General features: G+C 32.8%; 1 protein-coding gene across 12 annotated transcripts in view; it reads right to left on the reverse strand.

Annotated features, from left to right (window-relative positions):
- LOC149907650 (low-density lipoprotein receptor-like) overlaps positions 1 to 24,475 on the reverse strand; it is a 157,159-nt gene that overhangs the window by 37,925 nt on the left and 94,759 nt on the right. For 2 of the 12 annotated variants that reach the window (XM_090102681.1, XM_090102680.1), the window contains exons 1-2: positions 7,634 to 7,842; positions 104 to 278 (exon numbers count right to left, since the gene is read on the reverse strand). The exons of 6 other annotated variants lie outside the window; for them this stretch is intronic. In XM_090102681.1, the coding sequence (XP_089958807.1) occupies positions 104 to 221 (118 nt within the window). In that variant the 5' untranslated portion in view covers positions 222 to 278; positions 7,634 to 7,842. Of the gene's footprint in view, positions 1 to 103; positions 279 to 7,633; positions 7,846 to 24,475 lie in introns of those variants that run through there. 4 more of the 12 variants (XM_090102679.1, XM_090102678.1, XM_090102677.1 and 1 more) reach the window with 4 other exon arrangements.

Consider the following 24,475-nt stretch of genomic DNA (forward strand, 5'->3'; position numbering starts at 1 on the left):
CTCTATTATTAAAATTTAAAATATCTTTTCGCATTAAAAAAATATAGTATAGATACCTAAATAATTATATTCAGAGTAGTTGTAAGTAGTCTGGAAAGCTTACCTGATGATGCATAATCAGTAGCTCTTGTGTAGGTATCGAAGTCGTCGTCATAAATAGATGCGCTGGTATTCAGCAGCAGAGACAGCAAAGTAAACACATAAATCCAACAAACAGCCATTTTTAATCACTTATAACCACTGTTTTTAGAGAATCGATCACACTGTGCTGTAGCCTGCTGGTTGAATGTAATATATTATTGTTGGCTAACAAAAATGCAGATGTGTGTTATACAATATATTTCATTACGAAAAATTCCAACGATATCAGCATTTAAAGTTTTGTATCAAATTACGTATCGAATTTCATTGGTACTGTAAGTTTTGGTTTTACTTGATTCTAATAAGAAATGTTTAATTTAATTTGATTATGAAATACTCTTAGACGCTCAAAGTATTTAATATCTTTCAATTACTATTATAAGCAAAGTAGGTACATAAACTTATTTAACCGTTTCATCAATGATATCGGCGTCGGAAAACCGTTAAAATTTCATTTATAAATTAGTATTAATTCAAATTAAAGTCAGGTAAATGAACGGGTTAATCTTTCGGGCCTTTGTCCTCCGACCTCAAAGGTTGTTTAAAAGTTTGATAGACATTAAAATATTATTCAGATTAGATTCATATTTACTTAGTAAAGCGAACTTGTTTGTGCTTTAATATTAGAAACGGATTCATAACAAAACTTTTTTCATCATACATAATATTTAATATAAATGGAACGTGTTCGGAATTAGGGATATATTTTTTCACATTTCAGCGAAACCTCATATCGTTAGTTATATCGAGTTTAACTTTCAGAGAAATGTGATAAGTATTATTATCCAATTTGAATACAGTGAAATCGCGATTTTATTCAACGTAGCGCAATTTTTCTCATAAATTGAAAGCAACTTTTAGACATTTTTATTATGATAGCATCAAATGCAAATTATCAAATATTTGAAAGATATGAATAATATAATAAACGGGATACAACCTAGCACTAAGAATTAAAATAATTGGAATTTGAATATTTTAGAAGTCTTTTTTAAATATGTCTTATAATTACTAGCATAATTTCTCTCCCTGTTTAATATTTTCGAATACATAAATGAAAGTTAAACGACACTTAAACTAAGCAGTTCGCTGATGTCACATACCACCAATCCAAACTTTAGTTTTCAAAGGATCTTTGCTAGACCTCAAGTATAATTTCAAATTCAAAGTTGGTTTAGAACGGACTCGTGGTTATGTAAAGTGGGGATAAATATTAAATAAATACTATCAAAGGCCAAAGCTTGTTCAGTCAAAGCCTTCCGGGATTTAAATTATTACGAGAATATGTATTGCATGAATAATTATGTCCAGCCATTCATTTTTCATAAACCGCCATTTCACATATTTATAAGTTATCAATTTAAATTAACTCACCAGTGGTTTGAGTATTCGATTATTCAGCATTTTAATTTTTGATATGAGTTTTAAAAAACGATTAAATATCGTAAAAAATACAAAATATGAAGGCTGAAATTGGTAAACAGTAACCACAAAAATATCTTAATAAAAATCTCTAATTTCGACTTAGAAACGTCTGAGGTATCATTTATTATAAGGCCTCTTCGAAGGATGTACTTATAAAGACGACAACCTACAACACAAAGAGCTGAAACTTGCCGCCAATCGGTAATAAAATATGGTTTATTATGGCGTATTCTTTCCCGAATTAAACGCTATTCAATGGAGAGTTACTGAGTGGAGCTGAAAAACTTGTTTCAAAAAGTGGGGCTTTGGTTGGGCGTCCAATGAACGAAGTTTCCTATTGAGACGGGCGGTATCGACCAGATTGCTGATAAAACGTGGATTGAAATGCCTGTAGATCTGAATGCTTGACATTCATTCGTTCAAGTATTCATTCTTTACACCCTTAGCTCGTTGAGTCGTCTAGATTATTTATTAGTTCTCTATTTGTCACATAAATATCAGTGAACGTATAAAGAGATGTTACGTGTACGCTTCTGAATAGCGAATGTTTGTGATCGTTGTTTTGTTTAGGAGAACGATGTTTACCGTGTTTAACAGTATTTACTCGCATTGTTTCTGAGAAAATTTATTGTTAATTAAAAGCTTTGGAAGATTATTTATTCTACTGTACAGTTTCAATGAATCAAGATAAACATCGTACCAAACTACAATGAGATGAACTAACCTATCTATTAAAATTTAACTCAATACCACTGAATCGATTCCTTAAAAGAAGAAGAATGATTTTATGTTGAAACATAAAATGTATTCAATTTATAAGCTTTGATCCGCCTTTTCAATTGCTATGGTATAATGGTAACGTGAAAACCTCAATTTAAATTCATAAAAAAAATGTTAATACTTAGTTTTGATCTTTATTTTTCAACTTATAATCATAAACCTTCTTTAATATTATTATGACAAAGTAAATATTACCGCTAATATTATTATTTAACGATTACTTAAATATCTAAAAAATATTTAAAGTAATTAGGTAGGTATATATTACATTACTAACATTCTCTATCAAATTCTCTCGACAAAATTTCAATACCTGTCGAAATATTACAAGACATTAAATATTCAAAATAAATTGCCCCTGTTAGCGTAATTTGTTTGGCGGTACTTGTAAATGACGATTGTAGCTTATCGAATTGAACTGAATTTGACATGATCAATGATCATTCAAAATGTTCAATAGTTGGGATCAATTAGCTATCGCAATACAACTTGCAATACCCACATATAACATGCATTCAAATATTTGAATAGAAAATATTTGATGAAATATTTGTTTCTGTGTCACTTCAAAACCACAAATTCCAAAAATTGCTTGAACGGTACTTTGGTTTAAACGCAATTGTTCCCTATTATACAATTCTAAACCTCTTCTTATTTTTCAAATTGTTTCTTGGCCTATTTCCTCGGAAGAATAAAAGCACTTAGTTACTTCCTTTAGCTATTTGTAATTGACGCCACAATGTTAATGAGTTTCGTGGTCTCAAAAGGAAAACTTCACAGCCCTTTTAAATCCATAATTATTTTCGTGTAAATCATTTAAGGTAGTAATTGGCTGAAGCCAATTTGGTCAGTCAATTTAAGGAAAAAGGATTCGAGTGGCCCAATTACGAGATAAAATAAGATTGTGTAGCCGAGTTTATGAAAAAACTTTTGTTTTGCGACTTTTGGGTTTTAGATAAAACGAAAATATAGCTTAAATGTTCGTAATTTTCTTTAAGATATAAAATATATGAGTAATACGTATGTTATTAAACAAATACTATGCTAAACCTAATATATTACAAAAATACTTATACAATTTGAATAACGTTATTTATACGTAAAAACGTATCTACCTCACTATATCAAAATAATTTGGAAAATCCAAAAGTGCACGCCTCATAATTTTTTTTTAATAAATATTTATTAATTATTATTTTTGTTTATTTAATAACAATTAAACCACATCGAATCAGACCCTGAAAAATGAAAGGGTTCTATTCCTGAGCATACTCAAGCGTAAGAGAAAAAAAAAGACTCGATTAGTAAAGTATTTCGGTCGCTATCGTGTTAACAAGAAAAAGGATCCGCACATACAGACACACGGACGTCCAAGACAGAACTTTTTTAAACTGTTTTTTAACTAGTTTAAATAACAAAAATGACATCAAAAATATCATGAACGTTGAAAATAGTGTTTTTTCTTAATATGTGTGTGTATGTATTATCTTACAAGTGCAATGTATGATACATAAAGACATTTTAAGTTTGAAAAATCAGATGTTTTGCGCGAAGTGACAGTAGTACCCACCTCAACGCTTCGCTTATGAGGCGTGCAATAAAGCCTATTATTTTAGGATGTCTCCGCAAAGAGAATAAATTATTTGTGTTATTCATAAGAATTATTACGGTCTTATATTAATTTCTGTCATAATATAAGAGGTAATAAAAGGAATGAGAGATAATATATATTCCATTTGTCTAACAAAAGTATGGTTAACTAAAATGCGCGATGATGTAACGAGCTTGTTCGCGAACACCAAAACTAGCACCTTGGCAGCTTTTCCTGCATCATTAAACTGCAATTAAAGCTCCGAAATTCAGTGTAACAGTAGCTCCTCAGTTCCTCACCGGGATATAATTAACAGCCCCGTCAAGTTCACAGAGTCCCCGCAGAACACGTCTCACCTATAAATCCTTGTGAGGGATGTAAGTAATAAAATTCTTAACGCTTTCGAATGGAAATTTTAAATTCTATATTTTACGTCCGATTTTTTAAAAGTGAACATTTTAGGTACTTATGGCAACGAACCACTAAGTATCTATTAATTGATGTAGGTATCCGACAATTTGAAACAGAAAGTGTTAAAGTATAATAAAATAACGCTTCTAAACGCTACACTTAATTTGTCAGTCTTATAAACCCACATTTCCGTATTCAGTACAAAGGTCAGTGGCGGTCAGCGATTTTTCCCAGTCGCTATGTAAATCACTCGCATCGCATCCCATTTGCATAGAAAATCGTAACGGCTACGTCATTGCCGCTATTGTTCTGTTGCGCTTCAAGTCATTTACGAAATGGCCACTTGATGGCTGAACGTTTGCCTATTGAAAACAGGTAAACAGTACTCTATAATGGGGCCTACTATCTAATGGGTTTCAAATAATATATTATAACATACATGTTTAAATAAAAACGACTGAAAACCGGGAAAGTAAATCGAAGTAGCGTGTATGTTTTACAAGAAATTAATAAATGAAATAGAGAGTCCGCACAGTTTTATTGTAAAAGGTATATTTGAAAACTATTTTAATTTTAATTTTCTATACAGCTCACATTTCAGCTTGTCATTGCCAGTTCGAAAAATAACGTCTTTATCCCGATCCCTGGAGCGATTTAGCGAGCACCGCTTTAACTTGGCACAGCTTGTCACGTCTAATGATGTTATCTTTGTTAAGGAGTAATAAACAGCAGCATCTTACCCGCTTTGAGACAAGTCCGAAACCAAACCGAGATAACGACCATTGCATTTTACGAGGGCAGCGTTAGCTTACGTGCATTATTATCTCTATACGGTGAAGGAAACAATGGCGCATATTCTAGTAATTATGAAATTTTGCAATAAAACTACATTATAATTGTAAAATGTTTTTAAACTACAAAACATTATGCTATTATTTTAAGTTTATGTGTTATTCCCCGTTTTATTAGCAAATTATTTATGTATCACACTTTGTTTATTATAGACGCCCATTGTCATAATATTGCTTTTCCCGCCCGTACGATATTCATGTTCGGCTTTACCATGTAATTTTACGAAATAAACTTTATAACTATATTCGTTATTCATATTATATTGACCTCACGAAATTCCTGTATTTGTTGATAAACAATTAGACTATTAATTAATGAACGCCTAACAACAAACATCTGCATATGTATATAATTACATTTAACTAGAGCTTGCAAATGTTAGACCAACTAGTTAAGTACTTGCTTATTCCATTCTACAGTTATATATAGTCAGCATTTAGGAAACACTTCGTAATATCCCTGATTGCCAACAACTAATTCATAAAACAAATTATTAAATCCGTTTGTGTGTTAGTGCTGATAGCTAGTATAAACGCAATTAATATTTCTAAACTGCTCCTACTCATCTTTTGAACAGGAAGGAGATAGCTTATCTAGCTCAATGAGCTAGGTTTGGAACTATATTTGATAATAATCGCGAGAATAACACAGACATAGCCCACAAAACGTTAGTTTGATAAAAAATCATCTTCAAGAAGTGAAAGCCGCTCTATATTTATATATGTAGTTATTCAAACTATTTAGGTGCCCTTTTATCACATGGCACAGATTCTCTATAAAATGTAAACCTACGAGTTGGTATTCATTCCAAGCCTAGCGCGACATACCCCTCGGCGTGGACGCATTAAGAAAGTTGCGGATCCCGCTCAGGCCTAAGCTACGCCGCGTATTTCATCGAAGTACTTTTCCCGCTAATAACATACACCCGCATCTACTTTATGATAGATTGGTACAGTCGGGGACGGAACTCAATTTGAAATTCGCGTTTCAACAGATTTAATGCTACGTTGAGTCGAGCATATGGGTATTTGACGATGTTCAAAGTAAGACCCTGCTTTAAGAAATTTGAATCGAAAAATATCGAACACTTTCATAATTATATTCTATGGAACATTAAATAAAATCTAAGCTCTACTCAATTATACATAAACTTGATGACAAATCGGGCAGTCTATGACAACACAGGATGCACTATCCCGGCTGTATTCTATAAATCATCGAATACCATTGTATAAAACATTTGTTTATAAATGTACCTCTCAGCTTATATACGAGAAACTCGCTCAGGTCCGGATTGAAAGTGCGTATTAGTTTTTACGTCGCGTGCTGTACCAGATTAAGTAGACTGGTCACTAGACGATCCTTAAACGATTAACGATAGAGAGCTATTTCAAATATTTTACTACGTTCACCATGACTTCTTGTTTTTACTAGTAGGTATATTATATATCTAATTTTTGGTACTTATTTTATGAAATGATTTAAGATGGAAATATGGTTTGTGCTAAATCTTCTAACGTACTAAAATATATTATTTGTTTAAATTTAGCTTTTCGGTTGTAGCGTTTATTTTTTTATTTGGACAAGCCATTAGTTGAATAATGAAACGACTGAAAGGCACAACATAAAGAGGTATTTCTAGGAATACACTCGTATGAGAGAAAGATAATGTTTGAAAAATGTATCATTAATTAATGCGCTATAAATTATAGTTCACAAAGGGTTATTCAAGTTAATACTAATGTTTACACAAAACAGAATATAAATTATATTTACTGTCCCATTTAGTCCGTTCTTATTTCCATGAAATGTTAATTTATTTAATGAATAATAACAGCTTTTGTTAAATGGTACTTTTTAATCGTATTTGAACACAGTTGAAACACTTTTCAAATGTAATCCGATTTTGAAATGCGAGAGTTTTTGTAAGTTTTTGTCAATTGAAATTTAAATAATTAATAAAATAATACTGACTTACATCAACGTCTTTTAATAATAATTCTGTTAATTATACGGTTACTTTCATCAATAAATATATGACGTATCTAATTAATATTTATTAATATCAATACGGTTCAACACAGAGTGACCTAGTATAACTCAACCGATTAACTTTTTAGAAATAGGCACGTTTATTATATCAAGCTCTATAAAATTTAACGGCGACCAAGTGTTCCGTTTAACTACATCTATCAAAAGATAGGATAACACATTTTAAACGATATTTTAAATACCTATAAAAGAGATATTGTTGGATTTTAAATGTATGTATTCTACGAAAATGAATATCGTGTAGCGAGGGAAAACAAATTTTCCCGATACAAATAATAGTTGATATGGGTAAAAATAAAAATTTACACATAATTATTATTAATAACATAGTAAATAAAATTTGTGAATATTTAAATAAATAAAAAATTTACACTGCATTACCTATTTCGCACTAAGTACAACAATTAATTCTATTCCGTTACGAAAAATAATACAACAGACACATATGCACTTCTGTTAGCCACAACAAACCTTTAGATGAAAAACAGGTTGTAAAAAACAAAGGGCAAGTTGGTAAATAAATGAAATCGCGTAAATAAATGAGATTCGCGCGGGAGCGGCGCGGTCGGGCGCGCCGAGCGTCAGGACGCGAGTGCGGGGGCGAGTCACCACCAGCTTCCAGCTTTTCCTTTATCCCGCCCCCCCTCCACCCCTCTCCACGTCTGATAACCTGCTACTTCGGAAGTCACTAAACTCCGCCATAAATGTCACCCAGCGGCCAGCACCAACGACTGACTTGTGAAAGAAAATGTGATTTTTATTGAGAAGGGGTCGCCGTTTCGAAAGTAACCTCGCTTTGTGTGAAAATCGATGCTTTATCGTCTACATATTAGGTGTTACGGATTCGCCTCGCGTAGCTCCTGGGAACGGCTGCTCTCCTGGGACGATACTTAACTCGAGAATATTGAACTAAACTTCTTATTTAAACAACAGAACGCTAAAAGCGGTCGGTTGCTCTAATATCAGAGGATTTTCTTAATACCCTTTTGACTTTTTCTTGTAAGCTAAAACCTTTTTGTTACAGAATAAATGAAAGATTTTATATATTTTTATCAGAATTTTCTCATGTTTTAAAAGGACTAATTTTACTTCCGTTCGTTTCGTTGTTGTTTGGTTTTGTTTGCTATTGAGATATTTCTTTAAACAATTTTTTCCTATATCAATTACTTACAAAACAAAAAAAAACTATTTCATGGAAAAATATGAAATGTCAAATGATACACGAATAATGATTTATTGCATCAGCCTGCTATTGCGTTCGCGCAGAATAAATTAGCACATACCAAAACAAGTAAATTGCGTCGAAAGCTTGAACGGACTTTTCTTATGGCACTGCGCTTTAAGTTGCATCAGATTGATCATTACGCGAAGCTCTTTTGCAATCGATTTACCTATTACTATTATAAATAATTTAATCCAGACATAAAATTATTACTTTTGTCTTATTTACCTATCATTAACGAAAACATTGAACGAATTTAGAATTCGGTTAAATATAGTTTTGTTTCCAAATATATGTACTTCTTAGTAAATAATAAATATTACATGAGCGGGTTCCACTGTCCAATATTTTATTTATGCTCCCATCATGGTTATTGGATTATAAATCTAAAAATAAGACAAGGGAGACACAAATTGGAAAAATATTGAAAAAATTGACGAAAAATGTTTTGCTTACCGCAGAGCTCTTTTAGTCGAAGTCTGTATGAGGATTAGTTATTGAAGTATCTAATATACATATTTCATAAAAGCTATTTGAAAAACTCGGTGATTTTCTTTACGTATTCAACAAAGTTTTTATCAAAAGGATATTGGTAAATAACTTTATTGCGCAAATCTTGTCGTAGAGTTAAAACAAAGCCTAAAGCGTTGAGTGATTTCAATAGGTACTATAACAATGAGAATCTATTGTTCCCATCTATTCCTGTATTCAAGAGACCTAACAAGATCAATCGCTTGGATTCAAACATTACCGGTATATTGTAAGTAGCTACTACCGTACGAAACTATTATTATCAATATATGCTGTTCTCAATACTCAATCTCCAATTAACGTGGAAACTATCGATTTTAATTATTATGACCTCATATAGGCTTACTATTATGTAGGTTACCTGATAGCGATCCGCAAATTCCATCCCGAGGGGGTATTTCATATACCGAAACCAATTCAGAGGTGTGTAATAATTAACACTTATTTAAATTTGTAAATATATGTAATTCGCATACGAATAATGATAATAACATGTGATCGTTAACGGTGTTTAAACATCTCAAAGGCGAGAGCATTAGATGATGGCGTCACACGCACGCTACGCCCTGTAGGGATGGAGCGTGGAACTTGACGCTTGACTGACTCCCTCGTTAATTTGTTACCGAGATTCAAGACCTCATATCTATTTGCAAGCGAATATGATCCTTGACGGCAACATCAGATGCGCTGGAAAATCGGGATCGCTATTGAAACGCTGTATAATATTGCGACGCGTTTACGTTTGGGATAAAGATGTCTGTGTGAGGCGAGGAGGTGAATTGAAATATCTGGAGAGTTTTACTTTGTCGCGAGTTATATACCGCAGAGAAGTACTCTGATTTATGGATATTGCATAAAGCGACAATACCAAAATATTAACTTTTTGTTAAGTGACTTGCTAAAAGCTGGATGTATAATGCCGATTGCAAGAATGCCTAACGTTAATATCTAACAAGCATTACCTTTGAACATCATACATTCTTATATTACGATTAAAATCTGTCATTTGAAGTCCAAATTAAATAAATAATTAAAGGTATACATAAGATTAATATAAAAGCAATTCAATTAAGCTGTATCTTTGTAGCATAAAGAGGTTAGGAAGTGCCGACAGTTCACTAATGACATCACACGACAGCGCCGATCTAATAAATGAGCTCAATAAGGGAGCAATGTCTCTACCAGCTATTTTAGAAACCAGTGTCGACGGTTCAGTATAGATTTTCGCGGAAATCTCTATTCCACCTGACAATGCCTATAATACCTTCTACTAGATATTAATCGCTTTTGATCTATATTTACGGTCAAATGTAACAAAATTGGTCCAAATCATGTTACTCCACAAAAAGGCAACGAAATATAACTTAGAAAACCATAATTCTATCACTTCGTAACTGAATCAGTTTGATTTTCCTCAATGGATGATTGTCAAATTTTTACGACGACCCATACACTACTGTATGATAAAAATAGTCATTATTCAATTTAACACAAGGATAACCAGAAGGACAACACATCTCTTATTTGCATATGACACGGGGAGATACCAGCCAGTTAAGAAACTAGGCAACCTAAAAAGTACATAACATTACAATATCTAGCAGAAGACCATTAATCGACAAGTAATATTTCGTAAATCTCACCAAGGATGAGCGATAACTATCAACACGATGTAAAAGCTCTTGGATTAACGAATCGACTTTCGTTTTCGTTGAAAAATACTCAGCAATAAGCACGTATATTTCACGGGGATTTTGGCAAGGACTTAAGGCGTAATCTGCCCTAAGTAATGGTGTTGTGGTTCAGAGTCGGAATAAATATCTATTGCGGCGATCGAGAGCCAAACATTTGACCCAGTATTTGGTATACGGATAGGCCTAAGTAACTATTAAAATTCTAATACATAATGCAATAGTAATATTCCGTGTATATAATCCTACTAGACTACAGGCCCGTGTTGAAAAAATTATGGGTCATTTGACCCACCAGGTGACCTATCTAGAACGATATAAGAGCATAAAATAATAAGATTCAGCACTATGACGTCACTTGTAAGCTGTCCACCTGAGTGCAGATGAGAATTCGAAGGTTCAGGTAGAGATTTTCTCCCCTTGTCTCCATGATTTTTGTACGGCGTTGCGGAATAATTGATTAAAAGTAGTATAGAAATAGTATGACACAGATGCCGTACAAAATCAAATGACCAAATTTACCCCGGCAACTGTCGAAAAATAAAAATAAATTCCGACTTTGTGGACCACCATTTTTGTACGGCATCTGTGTCATACTATTTCTATACTGCTTTTAAGCCATTATTCCGCAACGCCGTACAAAAATCATGGAGACAAGGGGAGAAAATCTCTACCTGAACTTTCGAATTCTCATCTGCACTCAGGTGGACAGCTTACGAGTGTCGTCATAGTGCTGAATCTTATTATTTTATGCTCTTATATCATTCTAGATAGGTCAGGTGGTGGGTCAAATGACCCATAATTTTTTCAACATGGGCCTGTAGTCTATACAATTGTGGTTTGTAGAACATAATCATTTTCTTTTACTATTGGTTATGTTCTTTGTATGGATTGCGTAACAAGTAAATAGCTTATAACGTATGCAAAACATCGCTAATATAAACGATAGTTTTGCGATTAAAGTGAGATCCATAACATTAAGCCCGTATAATTATAATGCGACACTGGTACCATTCATTTGTTAGTGTAGGTACGTGTAATTAATATGCAAACAGAATAATTAGGAATAGAATCAAACCAACTGTTACTCTACAGGCGGAAAATAATTTTGGTAGAATAGATAATATTATTGAATGTATTTAGGAAGTACATAAACAAAATTTATCCATAGAAGACAACAAAGTTGTGTTGAGAGGTAAATAAACTTAGGAATAGTTTGGAGTAATTTGCTGAAATCCTTAAAATATCCTCCAAGTTTCATATCAGATAAAATACCAATAACTTTATTTAAAAAGTCGAAAACGATAAAGCATTTAAAATGCTTTATCTTTGTAAAGGCGAATTTAAACAAGACACAGAAATTAGAAACACGATCTACTTACGGAATCCAGGCACTGACCAGTTAGAGATTGAAGAAAACTGTATCTTGCGTCTCGGCTATTCCACCCACAATATTTATTTATAAAGGGCAAAGGGTACTTATAATGCCGTCGCAAACGGGAAAATCTACTTTAAGGATAGATGTGTGCAGAATTTAAAGGCGAAGCAGTTATTTATAACATATCCTATGTCCTGTAACATTCAATATTCAATCTGAGCGTTCATATTCCAAAGCCCGGAGGTATCGGGTTTTAATAGTCGCATAGCAGAAGCACTAAGCTTTAGTACGCATCTAAATCCAATATAGACAATTAGTTATTATTGTTGGTCTAACATTAGTTCAGTGATATCAATAAACGTTTAATGCAACTGTGGTATCGGCCGATTGCCCTCCGGATACGCACGACCTAGTTAACATAACTATTTAGTTTAATATATAATGATAGTGCATGTATCCCACATGTTAGTAGACATTATTTTCCGAATAAATTATTATTATCTGTGGATTGAAATATTTATTATCGATGAACAAATTAAATAAACTAAATATCGTACGGTGCCTGAGTGAAGTGGTCAGCGGGAGAGAGGTTAAAATCCTGATAATGACGAAGCAAAAAGTCGCAGTCTGTCTGAGTACAGAACGCTGATCGCCTATTTGCTAGTACAATAAATCGATCCTCAAAACGAAAGAACATAAAGACTACAAGGGAAGAAGAAATTTCGTGGGATCATTTAACAATTTTAGACGTTAATTAATGTAAAATTCTAACGTTATCCGAGTATAAGGTGTTCATATAATTAGATTTCACATCTCAATAAGTAGTCTATAAGGAGCTTGTCTCTGAAAGTTTCGTCGTAGGTAGTCAAAAGGTGTGCGAAAGTTGGGTCCACGACGGCGTCGCTAATGAAAACCGATGTGCCATTAACGAAGACGGACCGGCCGCGGCGGTACAAAACTAAGAAATATTAACAGATCGGTTCTTCCGATTTTCGGATCCAATAAATTGTTTGCGACGCGCCCTGTAATGGAAATGAGATCGAAAAACGGCGTCAGCGAAAAAAATGTTTGTTTATCGATGTAATGCGGGCCCGGAGTTGACACACGTGATGAAAAAAATATTGGGTGAGTTTAGACGAGAACGCTTTAATCTGCGCCGAATTGCGTCTACTGCTGATTACAATTTCGTGATATTAAAATACGAAATAATAACAACGAAATCATGTTTATCATTTCTTTTTGTTATGTTTACCTTTCTACATTTACTGGACAAATAAATATAACCTACATTTTTATTTTAGAAATGTAAATAATCATCTATTTTTGTAACTTTTGACAGTGACCTATAATAAAGATACGGTCCTAAAACAGCGTTACTCGATGTTGTGCTGAGTCAAAGTTCAAGTCGCGACAGATTATATTGTAAATATTACATGACCGAATTTCCTGTGCCCGATATCGTTATCACTTGTACTATGGGTCACTGCGTAGCTTTGTTTCCGACGGACATGCAGACAAGATTGCGAATTAGTGGGCGCGAACAACTTTCTAACTGCGCAGTTTTACAATTTTTTTTCCTGTAAGATAAAATGTTTGGCTTTGTTACAAAAATATCATTTTATCCGCAGTTAATTTGACGGTGTGTTTAAAATTTTATTAATATTATCATGTCCTAGTTAAATGTAAAAGATTATAGCTAAATAGTTAGAGCTAGGGCATATTGAAAAGAAAATGCTAAAAGATGATCAGAAGACAAAACGAAACCACAAAGATGAAAATGTAGCTTTATACAACATTAATACAGTGCTAGTGTGCGTTATAAATCATTATAAACAAAGGCTTGCTGGTCATTCCTGCTGAGAATCATATCCCTTCCTAATGTATAATCCATGTACATATTGTGCGTGAACAATGAAAGAGAAAATTTACTTTTACATCGATATACCACTAATTATTTTTAGAATAACCCTTCCTTTATAATGCTAGGGTAAATTCTTTGTTGAAAACGTATCTGAGGGGAGGAATGCGAGGGTTGAGCTTAGTTACTCTCTGCTAAAGTGGCCTATTACCTGCGGTAGCTTAGAGTATCAGGCTACAGAATGCTTCAACCATACACCGATCGGTCCACAATTAAATATTCCTGGAACTAGCTTACCCTTAAAATTGTGTTAAATGTAACCGGATTTTATTTCGCTATTACGTAAAACACGACCTTTACTTATCCAGTACTTTTAGTTTAATCCATTTTATTATTATTGACCAATTTTGTAATACAACGCCCAAAGATCATTAGAGCCTTCTATGTCATTATAAAGATCAACTTTTCTAACTTTCTGGCAAAAGGGGAAACAATTTGTCGGACAATTCGAAAACCTTCCATTCCAGCGGAGTTACTTATATCGAACACAAAAGAGGTTCACTTACAGCCTCATTAAGGTGCTCAGAGGCGGGCCACTGAAGGAAAATTAATTTATACGTGGGCCTGTTCGGTAGAAAAATTACAGAAGGCAATTATAGAAGACGTCTCTCTTCATTAACTTAGGTCAGGCACCTTTGTTCTCTAGCAAATTTAATATTGTACATTAACCTTCACGGATTATGTTACGAGCTTCGGTAATTGTGTTTTGTTAGCGGTTTTTCTTTATACCCGTGTTGTGTGGGAAATCAAATCAGTATGTTACTATCTCCATCGGATAAGAGCGATGGAATAGGGAGTGCGCTTATTTATGGGCGCACTTTCTTCTGCATTATATTATATCTCCTACGTAGTATTCTTGTTTCAATTGAGTTTAGACAATGTTTCAGAAAATCGACCGAGAGAACTATTATTATTAAACAATCGTTTAGGCGACCTTTTAAGAAAATTATCGTTTTTACAAACATTAAGATATTTTGTTAAAAATATTTCAAGCAACTGAAATTAGATCAATTTTATCAGCAACGTCTTGACTTTATGACAATAGAGCGCGACTATTATATCAAAAGCCATTATATAAAAAGCCGTTGTTGCAGAATTAAAAGAATATCGTAGAACTCTATAAACAGTTATGTTATTAAGTTTTAATTATTTAAACAGACGGTAACAAAAAGCACCCGCTTCCTCTGTTTCGTTTAAATGGTTTTTCTCGGATGTTTTTGATTCCATAACAATGCGTCTGGCAACTTGGACCTTTTTTCACGGCAAGAGTGAATAGGCAAGTACTTAAAACATGCTTCCGTTAATAATTTTTTCGTGTTACGATTTTCGTAGAATTTCTAAAAATAAACAATAATAAGTCATGGTCGTTTTCCTTTATTTTCAAATTTAACAGAAATAAACTTCTAATACAGATAACGATATATTTTAAGGAATTTTTCTCTTAACACTTTTACATCATAAAATAGCCTGACTGAAAAAAAATAGTAACTATATCTTGCAAAAATATTATTAATAGTGACTTTAACCCTGTTTATGTCTACATTTTAATGAACATAATATAGTCATATAATTTATCAATTAATTACAGATTATTGCTACGGACAGCATCATAATTTTTATGAAGAGATAATACAAGACAATTATTGTAAGCATAACAATAATTTATTAATAATAATAATATGTTATTACCTTTTACATAGTAGTCGCTATTATTAATAATGTGGATAAATGTATTTTTTTTCAACCTGATAGGTTTTTAGATGAAATATATCATCGATACTTTAAATAAGAAGTTTTTGAGAATCTTTATTCAGTTATTCATCGTATTCCTACTAATATTATAAATGCGAAAGTTTGTGAGGATGTATGTACGTATGTTTGTTAACCATTCACGCAAATACTATTGCACCGATTACAATGAAATTTAGCACACATGTAGAGGGTAACTTGAATTAACACATAGGATAGGTTTTATCTCGGAAATCCTACGGAAACAGGAACTATGCGGGTTTTTTTTTGAAAACTCGGGCGAAGCCGCGGTCGGAATGCTTCTGTAATTATATCGACGAGTATGTTGAAAAGTTAAAAATAAAACCCTAGAATAAACAAAGAAAGTGAGAAAAGTTCACTTCTATAGTTTTAAATCAATACGGCTACATTTCCCCGCTTCAGTGCAAGAAAGTGAATGAAATTTAAATAAATTTTAATTGCAAACTTAGTTGGATTCTACTTTTTTTAAATATGCACAGGTGCACATTTTCAATCTTCAAAGATGTTGAACTAATTTCCTGCTTCAGTCGCTAAAGTGCATTCGATTTTCTCGATTCAATTCTCAGAACGATCGAAACATAATAATATTTTACTGTTATATTAAATTGCTAGTTTACTATCGCAAGCCTGTGTTAATTGATCAAATATAGATCTGTTTTAATAAAGAATAGTCATATAATTCACCTGTTTATAGATACGAGATAGATAAGATAGGTTTTCGGCCAAACGGAAAGAAGGTTATAGACGAAAATTGTAAATTTTAACTTACGTATGTAATATTTCGCTACAAATTCAGTTTAATCTATATTTGGGATATATTTATCTTCATGCAGTATCTATTTTCAGTTAGATATGTATTTTGTTACTTCGGAAGCAAGTAAATTAATTTATTCAAAACTAGCGGTCCGCCCCGGCTTCGCCCGTGGTACATGTTTACGTTTCCTCTACATAAGAACTATCCTCGTACTTCAAGGAATATAATAAAAAAAGAATTATCGAAATCGGTTCAGCCGTTCTGGAGTTATGCGCTTACCAACACATTTTGCGATTCATTTTTATATATAAAGAAGAAGATATATAATCCTCTACTAGGTACGTGTGAAAAATCAATATAAATTTGTTGTAAGAATGCAAAAAATTATATATTTTGCAACTATGTAGAACATATTATGTTATGTATCAATGAAAAAGATATCCACCCGACATTATGACATTTTAATCTTTATTTATTATAAAGGAAATACACTTTAATTGTTTCTTTTAGATTATAACATGTCGTTTACACCAGTTATACAGTTGAATGACTTCAATATTAATTTATGTTTATTGGAATATCCTATTTATGCATTTTATTGTATTATATATTTACTTCTACTCAATCCAATTTTTTTTTCTTCTGTTTCTCAATTTATTATCTCGCTTCTTTGCCTTCTCCCCGTGGTTGCCTGGCAGAAATCACTGCATAGTGATAAGGCCGCCCTTTGTGCTTTTGTTTATTGTAAACTGTTATTTTATGTACCTGATTTATTGCAAAATAAAGTGTTAAATAAATAAATAAATAATAAATAATTGTATTATAATCTCACATAAATTAAAGTTTATTAATATATAATATATAACTATAATAAAATACACTATATTTAGTAACAAATCAAATACAATATTAAACTTACATACATCTAATATTTATCATATTTTTCGGTTGAATATATCATCTCTCATTAAAAGTCAAGCGTTAATTCTGATGTTATTTACTCTAATAAATATTAATAAGTAATTTTATATTAATAGGCTTACATTGAACTTTCACCTTTGTCAATATGGTTTTATTAAAGCGATAGGATAGGCCCTGCTGGGAACACTCTTCAAGCCATTCGAGATTGTTTTCCATTCATTATTTATTTATTACTAGCGGTCCGCCCCGTCTTCGCCCGTGGTTCCTTCATGTTTAAACTATCCTATCTCTCAAGTTGGATCGAACTGCACATGGTGTGCGAATTTTATTATAATCGGTAATCGGTTAAGTGGTTTAGGAGTCCATTGAGGACAAACATTGTGACACGAGATTTATATATATTAAGATTTCTTACAACTACCTATTTATGAGGTAAAAATAGTAAATATGAAATAATTTCATATTTTGTCCAAATTTTTTATTAACTCTATTTCTATTCCAATTTTATTTTTATAGAATTTTCAAAAACTTTATCACAATTAGAACTAATTAGCACTGAAAAGGAAAAGAAATTTCCACGTATACGACACGGGTCAGCTCATAACATGTGTATAATTGATATTATGTAAATTTCCAGTGAAAGTTCGCTTACTTAACTACATTATAATAATATGATAGAAATTATACCAACAAGGGATATATTAACCACATATTTATGTCTATATTTTGTTAATCATCACTACATAGTATAAAACAAAGTCGTTTTCTCTGTCCCAATATCCCTATGTATGCTTAAATCTATAAAACGCAACGGATTTTGATGCGTTTTCTTTAAATAGATAGAATGCTTCTCGAGGAATATTTTAGTATATAATTTATTAGCTTTTAGACAAGCGATCGAAGCCACGGGCGGAAAGCTAGTATTATACAAAAACAAACTCTTTTAGTTGGCAATTTCTATCGTATCCGAAACTATTTACTGAATAAAAATTTCCAAACCGATTATAACTCAGTTACGCCTGTCACAGATATTCAGATTTGTTTGTCCGTCCATTTAACTTTTACGTTGTCGAATTCTCGTAGGTATGTATATAGCGGAACTTTGTAAATTCCGTACTACGAAACAGGGCATGTAAAACTATTTCGGCCTTTAGGTATAGCTTTTCCAATTCGTTTTTAATTTCACGTTGAACCATACAATCTATACCTACTTGACTTGCACGTACAAAATTACAAACTGCCTACAGACCATCGTTACTTCTAATTTATAGGTATTTTCTTTATTTTGTAATTGTATATGTTAACCAATTATATGTTATTTGTGTAACCAATATAATTGAATGGTTATTATAATAAAGAGTCAGTCTTAAATCGGATCTCGTTTGCTTAACGCGTCTCTACCAACGCTCACCGTATAATTGTACATACAATTCGTCTTATTTTGTTAAAGTGTTTACAATTCTTAGGCTGTGTTTATTCTTGTCATTCTAAATTATGCTATTCCATACACCAAAAGGTTGTACATAAATTTGGCATCAACCATGCCAATTAAGCGCAGTCAAAACGCTTGCAATTCTCCCAGGTCACATGCATGGCATTTATTAAGGTCGGACTGATTGCGCCCATCATACAAGCGACTCGAATAAAATCCACGTAGGCAGATCAATTCAATTATAGTCGTCAATTTATTGCAACCGTCGCTTTTAATATTTATTTTGACATGCTTATTGCATTTGCTGTTAAGAAATGTAAGGGATTTAATGAAATACCTTTTGAGCGCTGAAAATTGTAATTCATTTGAATTGGTTGCAGACGTTCAGACAGTATTTTATTTATAGTACAGAGAAATCAAATAAAATAACATTTGATTAAAAGCAAAGTAAAATAAAAATAGACGTCATCGAATGCTCAATTAGGTACTAAAAAAAAAAAGAAATCTCTAAATAGAGACAATAATTAAGATTCCTGCATTTATTTAAGTTTAAAATAAAAAATAATGAAGGGCAATATATTATTATTGCCTGGTCTCATCTTCTATAGTTTATTTAATGCCGACGAACATCAAACCACGATGATAACTTTCCATAACAAACTAAATATACCTACAGGAAATTCTTTGTTTAATATAATAACTAGTGGCGTAGTAAGTTCTTAGTCACCGCAAGGTCTGTTATCGGAGTTATGGAACGGAGATATTATGGTAAAGTTATTGGAACTCAATAAATCGCTTCAACTACTTTATTTAGGCTGTAAACATTGGGAACTTTCTCGAATATCCATATCAACTGAAAGACCTACTTCCATAAAACTAAATTGTTCTTTTATCTCATTTTATAAATACCCATTTATTATTCGAACGTTTCATATTAGATCTAAGTTGTTAAAATATTCAACAACGAATGGAATTACTTTTCATAATATCATCTAGGTAATACAATTTTAGTACATCATCGTTATTCGCCGTGCTAAAGCAAAAATGAAACACTTTGAGGGTTAACAAAAATGGTTGAGTGAAAAACATTTGCACGAATATTTGGAAATGTTCTCCACTAAACCGGAGTTTCATTAAATTCATAGAATTGAAGGGATCAAGCTGAGCTATAAAACTGACTCTGTAATATTTTTTACAGCTCTGCAAGATTCTTAAGTACGCAATCTGGGAAGACTTTATTAGTTTTGAGTTGGGATTTTATGTTCTAAGAACCTTAATGAGTGTCATATCTGATTCAACTAGAAATTGTGTGTAAATATTTGCAGAATTTGCGTCTGCTGATAAATTTTGTATTTCACCTTAAAATTTTAATTTTCAAGTACCTATAAGTATTAAGTTTGTCAACGATGTGCTTTTAAGAATTTTCTAACAATAAAAATCTCCAACGCTTTATGTCCAGTTGCCTTTTCAATTTATTTCTTAAATATTTCAAAGAATTTTTATTATAAGAATGAAATGAATTCCACTATCTTTGCAATTTGACTGTTACGCCAAAAAATTGAATACGCCACAATCACTGAAATTGGTTTCCATTGTATCGAATGATGAACAAAAAGTAACATGTAAACATAAAGAATCTAATTTAAGTCCATTTGCTTCGTTAAGAAACAACGTTATCAACGTTACACCGTACCGTGTAAACAAAAGGAAAGGCTATTTCATTATCTCGGGGACAGTTACCAGAATAAATATGAAATAAACATTCATACAGCGAGGCTTACATCGCTCCCAAAACTGTAAGTCTACTGTTCCAAATTATAAACTTTTCTCGTTATGCAACTAATTGGTACAAAATTAAAATCATATACAAACATTCGTGTTCCTAAATATACATTTTGATGGAAACCTTGTTCATTTGACTTTTTTTTTTTTATATAAGTAGGACATTATTACACAAATCGACCTAGTCCCACAGTAAGCTCAATTAAGGCTTGTGTTGTGGGTACTAGGCGACGATAAATATAATATTATAAATACATATATAGATAATAACACCCAGACCCAAGAACAAATAATTGAGTTCATCACACAAATATTTGCCCTGACCGGGGATCGAACCCGGGACCGTCGGCTCAGTAGGCACTACTTTACCACTGCGCCAACCGCATCGTCAAACATTTCACTTCACTTTGAATTGTCACTTTGAATCAAACATTTTTCCTTCTTTCACTAAATGTTTGTAATTACTGTTTTGCAACTCGCTCTTGTGACGTTTTTGTCATGATGCTAAATTAAACTAGAAAGATCTGACTTATAATTAATTTTGTCAAGTAATTGACAAAGGACGGTCTTAGCAATAACGCAATTATAAGTCCTAATAAGCCTTTATAGATTAAGAAATAGCCTATTATTCACAATTAGCATTCCAAAAATCATGTACCATATCAGGCTACTACTAAAACATTATTTAAAAACAATCCTAGAAGTCATGTATTAAACAAGAATCTAAATAATATATTTTTCCGTTTTCCCCGTTCATACGTGCATAATTAAGCTGGCTGCCGGCGATTGAGATATCCCCCGAGTATTTTGCGGTTTGTTTGTTGCGGACTGAATGTGAGAGCCCATTACTTCGTCTTTAATATAAGCGCCTGGAGCGTGAACACAATCACTATTAATGTTGTGTTCGCCGCGACTAGTCACTCAGGTGATGTAGAAAGGTTAGGAAACAAATGACACGTTTTTTCTGATCTAGGGTAGATGTTAAAGTCAAAGGGAAAGTTCACACGCCTACTGACTGGATATATAAACATTTAAAATGATTACAGGCAATTTAAAACTGTTTTTAAATTGAAAATCTAAATCATGTTTGAATTAAGTGTAAGGCGTATCTTAAGTGACATATAATACTTTACAAACTAAATTGAAAGGCACAAAACTCGAAGAAAACATGATAAATATACAAGCATATCAAATTCAAATTTGTTGCTTGCAGCGCGCACGGGAACAAACGAGGCAGTCTTAAGATTTATGGTACAGAAGTAAAGTAAGGATATCCATATTTCATATGGACATACAGACGGAGCGCAAAATATATATGAGATTAAAAAACTCCACTGGATGTGCAGACGCGTTTTAGCTAAATAGCTTTTACATGACACGTCCACGCTTAACTCCGCTACGTTACATTGCTATTAGCATTCGTATAAATTATATTATCAACAGATTTGCTCGCTGTGGCATTACGCTGGAATAGTAATAAGCTCGTAAAGCCTTTTTTCTCTAGCAGAAAGTTCTCGACTCTTTGACGTAGGTACGTAGCTTCCACTTTTCAGCTTCCAACATTTTTCGTTCTTATTTAAAAATTAAACTCGATTTTCACATTGTTTTACAATTGTGTTTATTATTGAATTAACAGAGTACGCATTGTACTTATGGCGTGCGCGGCATTTGGGAGTCGTTCGAATGTAAAGTGCCTTTGTTTTCCCCACATAGTTGATTTCCAATTAGGATCCACGAACTTTGTCACCTATTTCATGTACGCAGAAGGCAATTTTGATCGCGGTCTGTAATTTACACAACTTTGACCAATGAATGTATTGGGGTCGCAATAGCGCGCACATTTATATTTGATGATAAGATAGTGTTTACAATTTCACAATATTAATTAAAAGACATGGCACATTCAGATGTGATACATTAAAACGCAATTATTAACATTGATAACACACGTGCAATAACATGATCAGCTACATTCATACAGTTCTTTGTAATTGTGACGAATTATTGATAGCGTGGTCGATAAGCGCCTTTTTATTAAAAAAAAAAATACAAGCGTGCGTTCATTAAAATACTCACGTAAAGCTTTTAAAAGTTGCGAACAATACACGTGCTAAGACTATGTAAGAGCGGCTTAATACATTAAGGCTCCAACATAGAACACTTTGTCACATGCAAGTCGCATTAAACTTTGCGACGTTGCGTTGAAGTTACATGAAGTCACGGCTTTAGCCTTTATTCGAGTTCCTGACGGGCAGTTTCCGATCCGAAGGCAAAACGCTTTCTGCAGTAATTCTATAGCAATTTACCGTTCAAGCAGCCCCCTGGGTACTATGTAGTAGAAACGATGATGTCGGGGAGATTCAGCCGAGCTCCCATGTGCATACATTCTCTTTAGACCTTTATTGACTTATGCTTTAGCATTTTCCCCCATACGATATCAGTTCAATAGAAGTATAATACTAGTTTTAGACTACAGATAACTATAATAATATTCAGTTAATTTTCAGCAATGTTCGTTTATGCGGATTTTAAAATTAATACTTAAAGCGAGCCGCAGGAATAAAAGTTTATGCCGACAGATAAGCCGCGCTTACGTATTTTAATGTTTCAGGAGTTGCAAAACCGTAGCAGGTAGCGAAACTTTTAGCGGCGGTTTTGTATTAAAAAATTAAGTTTTAATTAATGATCCGAATTCATATTTTTATAACTTTCCGTAAGTTAAACAAAAACCTCGAACAATCCTTATTAATTATAGCGTTTCAATTTTAGCTTCGTTCTGAAATATTAAGCGTATTTAACTTAATATTTGTAGAGGTTTTATGAAATTGCTTTAGCTACACAAAGTCCCCAACGACTATGAAACATCAGCAATACTAACTAATCAGCCAAATACAGCGAAGAAGGAAACAAAACCAACAAACGCTGAAGTCAGTTTTCAATTTAATTTATATCGGTTTATATTGCTCACCAAAAGCAAATCAGGCGCTACGATGTTTACCAGCCGATCGGTTGATTGGACCAACCACTTTGTTTTCAAGAAACATTCCCCACCGCTAACGAGAACACCGTTCCCCGCACACGGGACCTTGTTCTCTTTGCCTTCCTAATGAGCCATTATATTTAATCAATCCCTTAATTTTTAGTACGTTTTATCCCGTGACATATATAAAAAGAACTCTTCGTTTAAGCACTAAAAATATATAAATATTACAATATAATGTAGGTAATTAATATTTGACGATACTGGCTTTCGTAATGTTATAAAAGTTATTTGTAAAAAAAGTATGTATAAGATTTGACTTGAGAGTTTTGGGCGGTTAATCATAAAGACATCTAGTAATTGATAACTATGTTAAAATTTATGTTCACATGCACATTCTTGGGAAGAGCTTTAAGAAAACCTCTTCAAGTTGAGTCTTGATTTAAATATAACTGTTGGTAATGCGCTATGTATGTTCAAAGACCGCATTACGCTGTAATTTCTCGGATGTATAACGTACTATAATGTATTCTTTGATATTACAATGAGGGTTGTATAAAAGGAGAATCTTTATGGAAACATATACGTATGATCACCGTAACGATCCCGTGTAACATAAATTATACTTGAGGCAGTCAGTGGGACGCACGCTGCATTGTTTGACATTCGCATTCATGGTCGTTAGTCTATATGATGGATTAACCTTTGCTATATTTATACGTTACATTTCCAAACACATAAAACCCAAACACACATATGGTACATTAAAAATTGTGTGAAATGACTCGTTCCATCTATGCCGTAAAGGGCTCGAACAAGAACCCATTCCTTTCTCATTAAAATA

The sequence above is a fragment of the Colias eurytheme genome, chromosome 6 (assembly GCF_061535395.1).
Source record: "Colias eurytheme isolate Ceu_HAF_F1 chromosome 6, ilColEury1 Martin Lab GWU primary, whole genome shotgun sequence".
Lineage (NCBI taxonomy): Eukaryota > Metazoa > Arthropoda > Insecta > Lepidoptera > Pieridae > Colias > Colias eurytheme.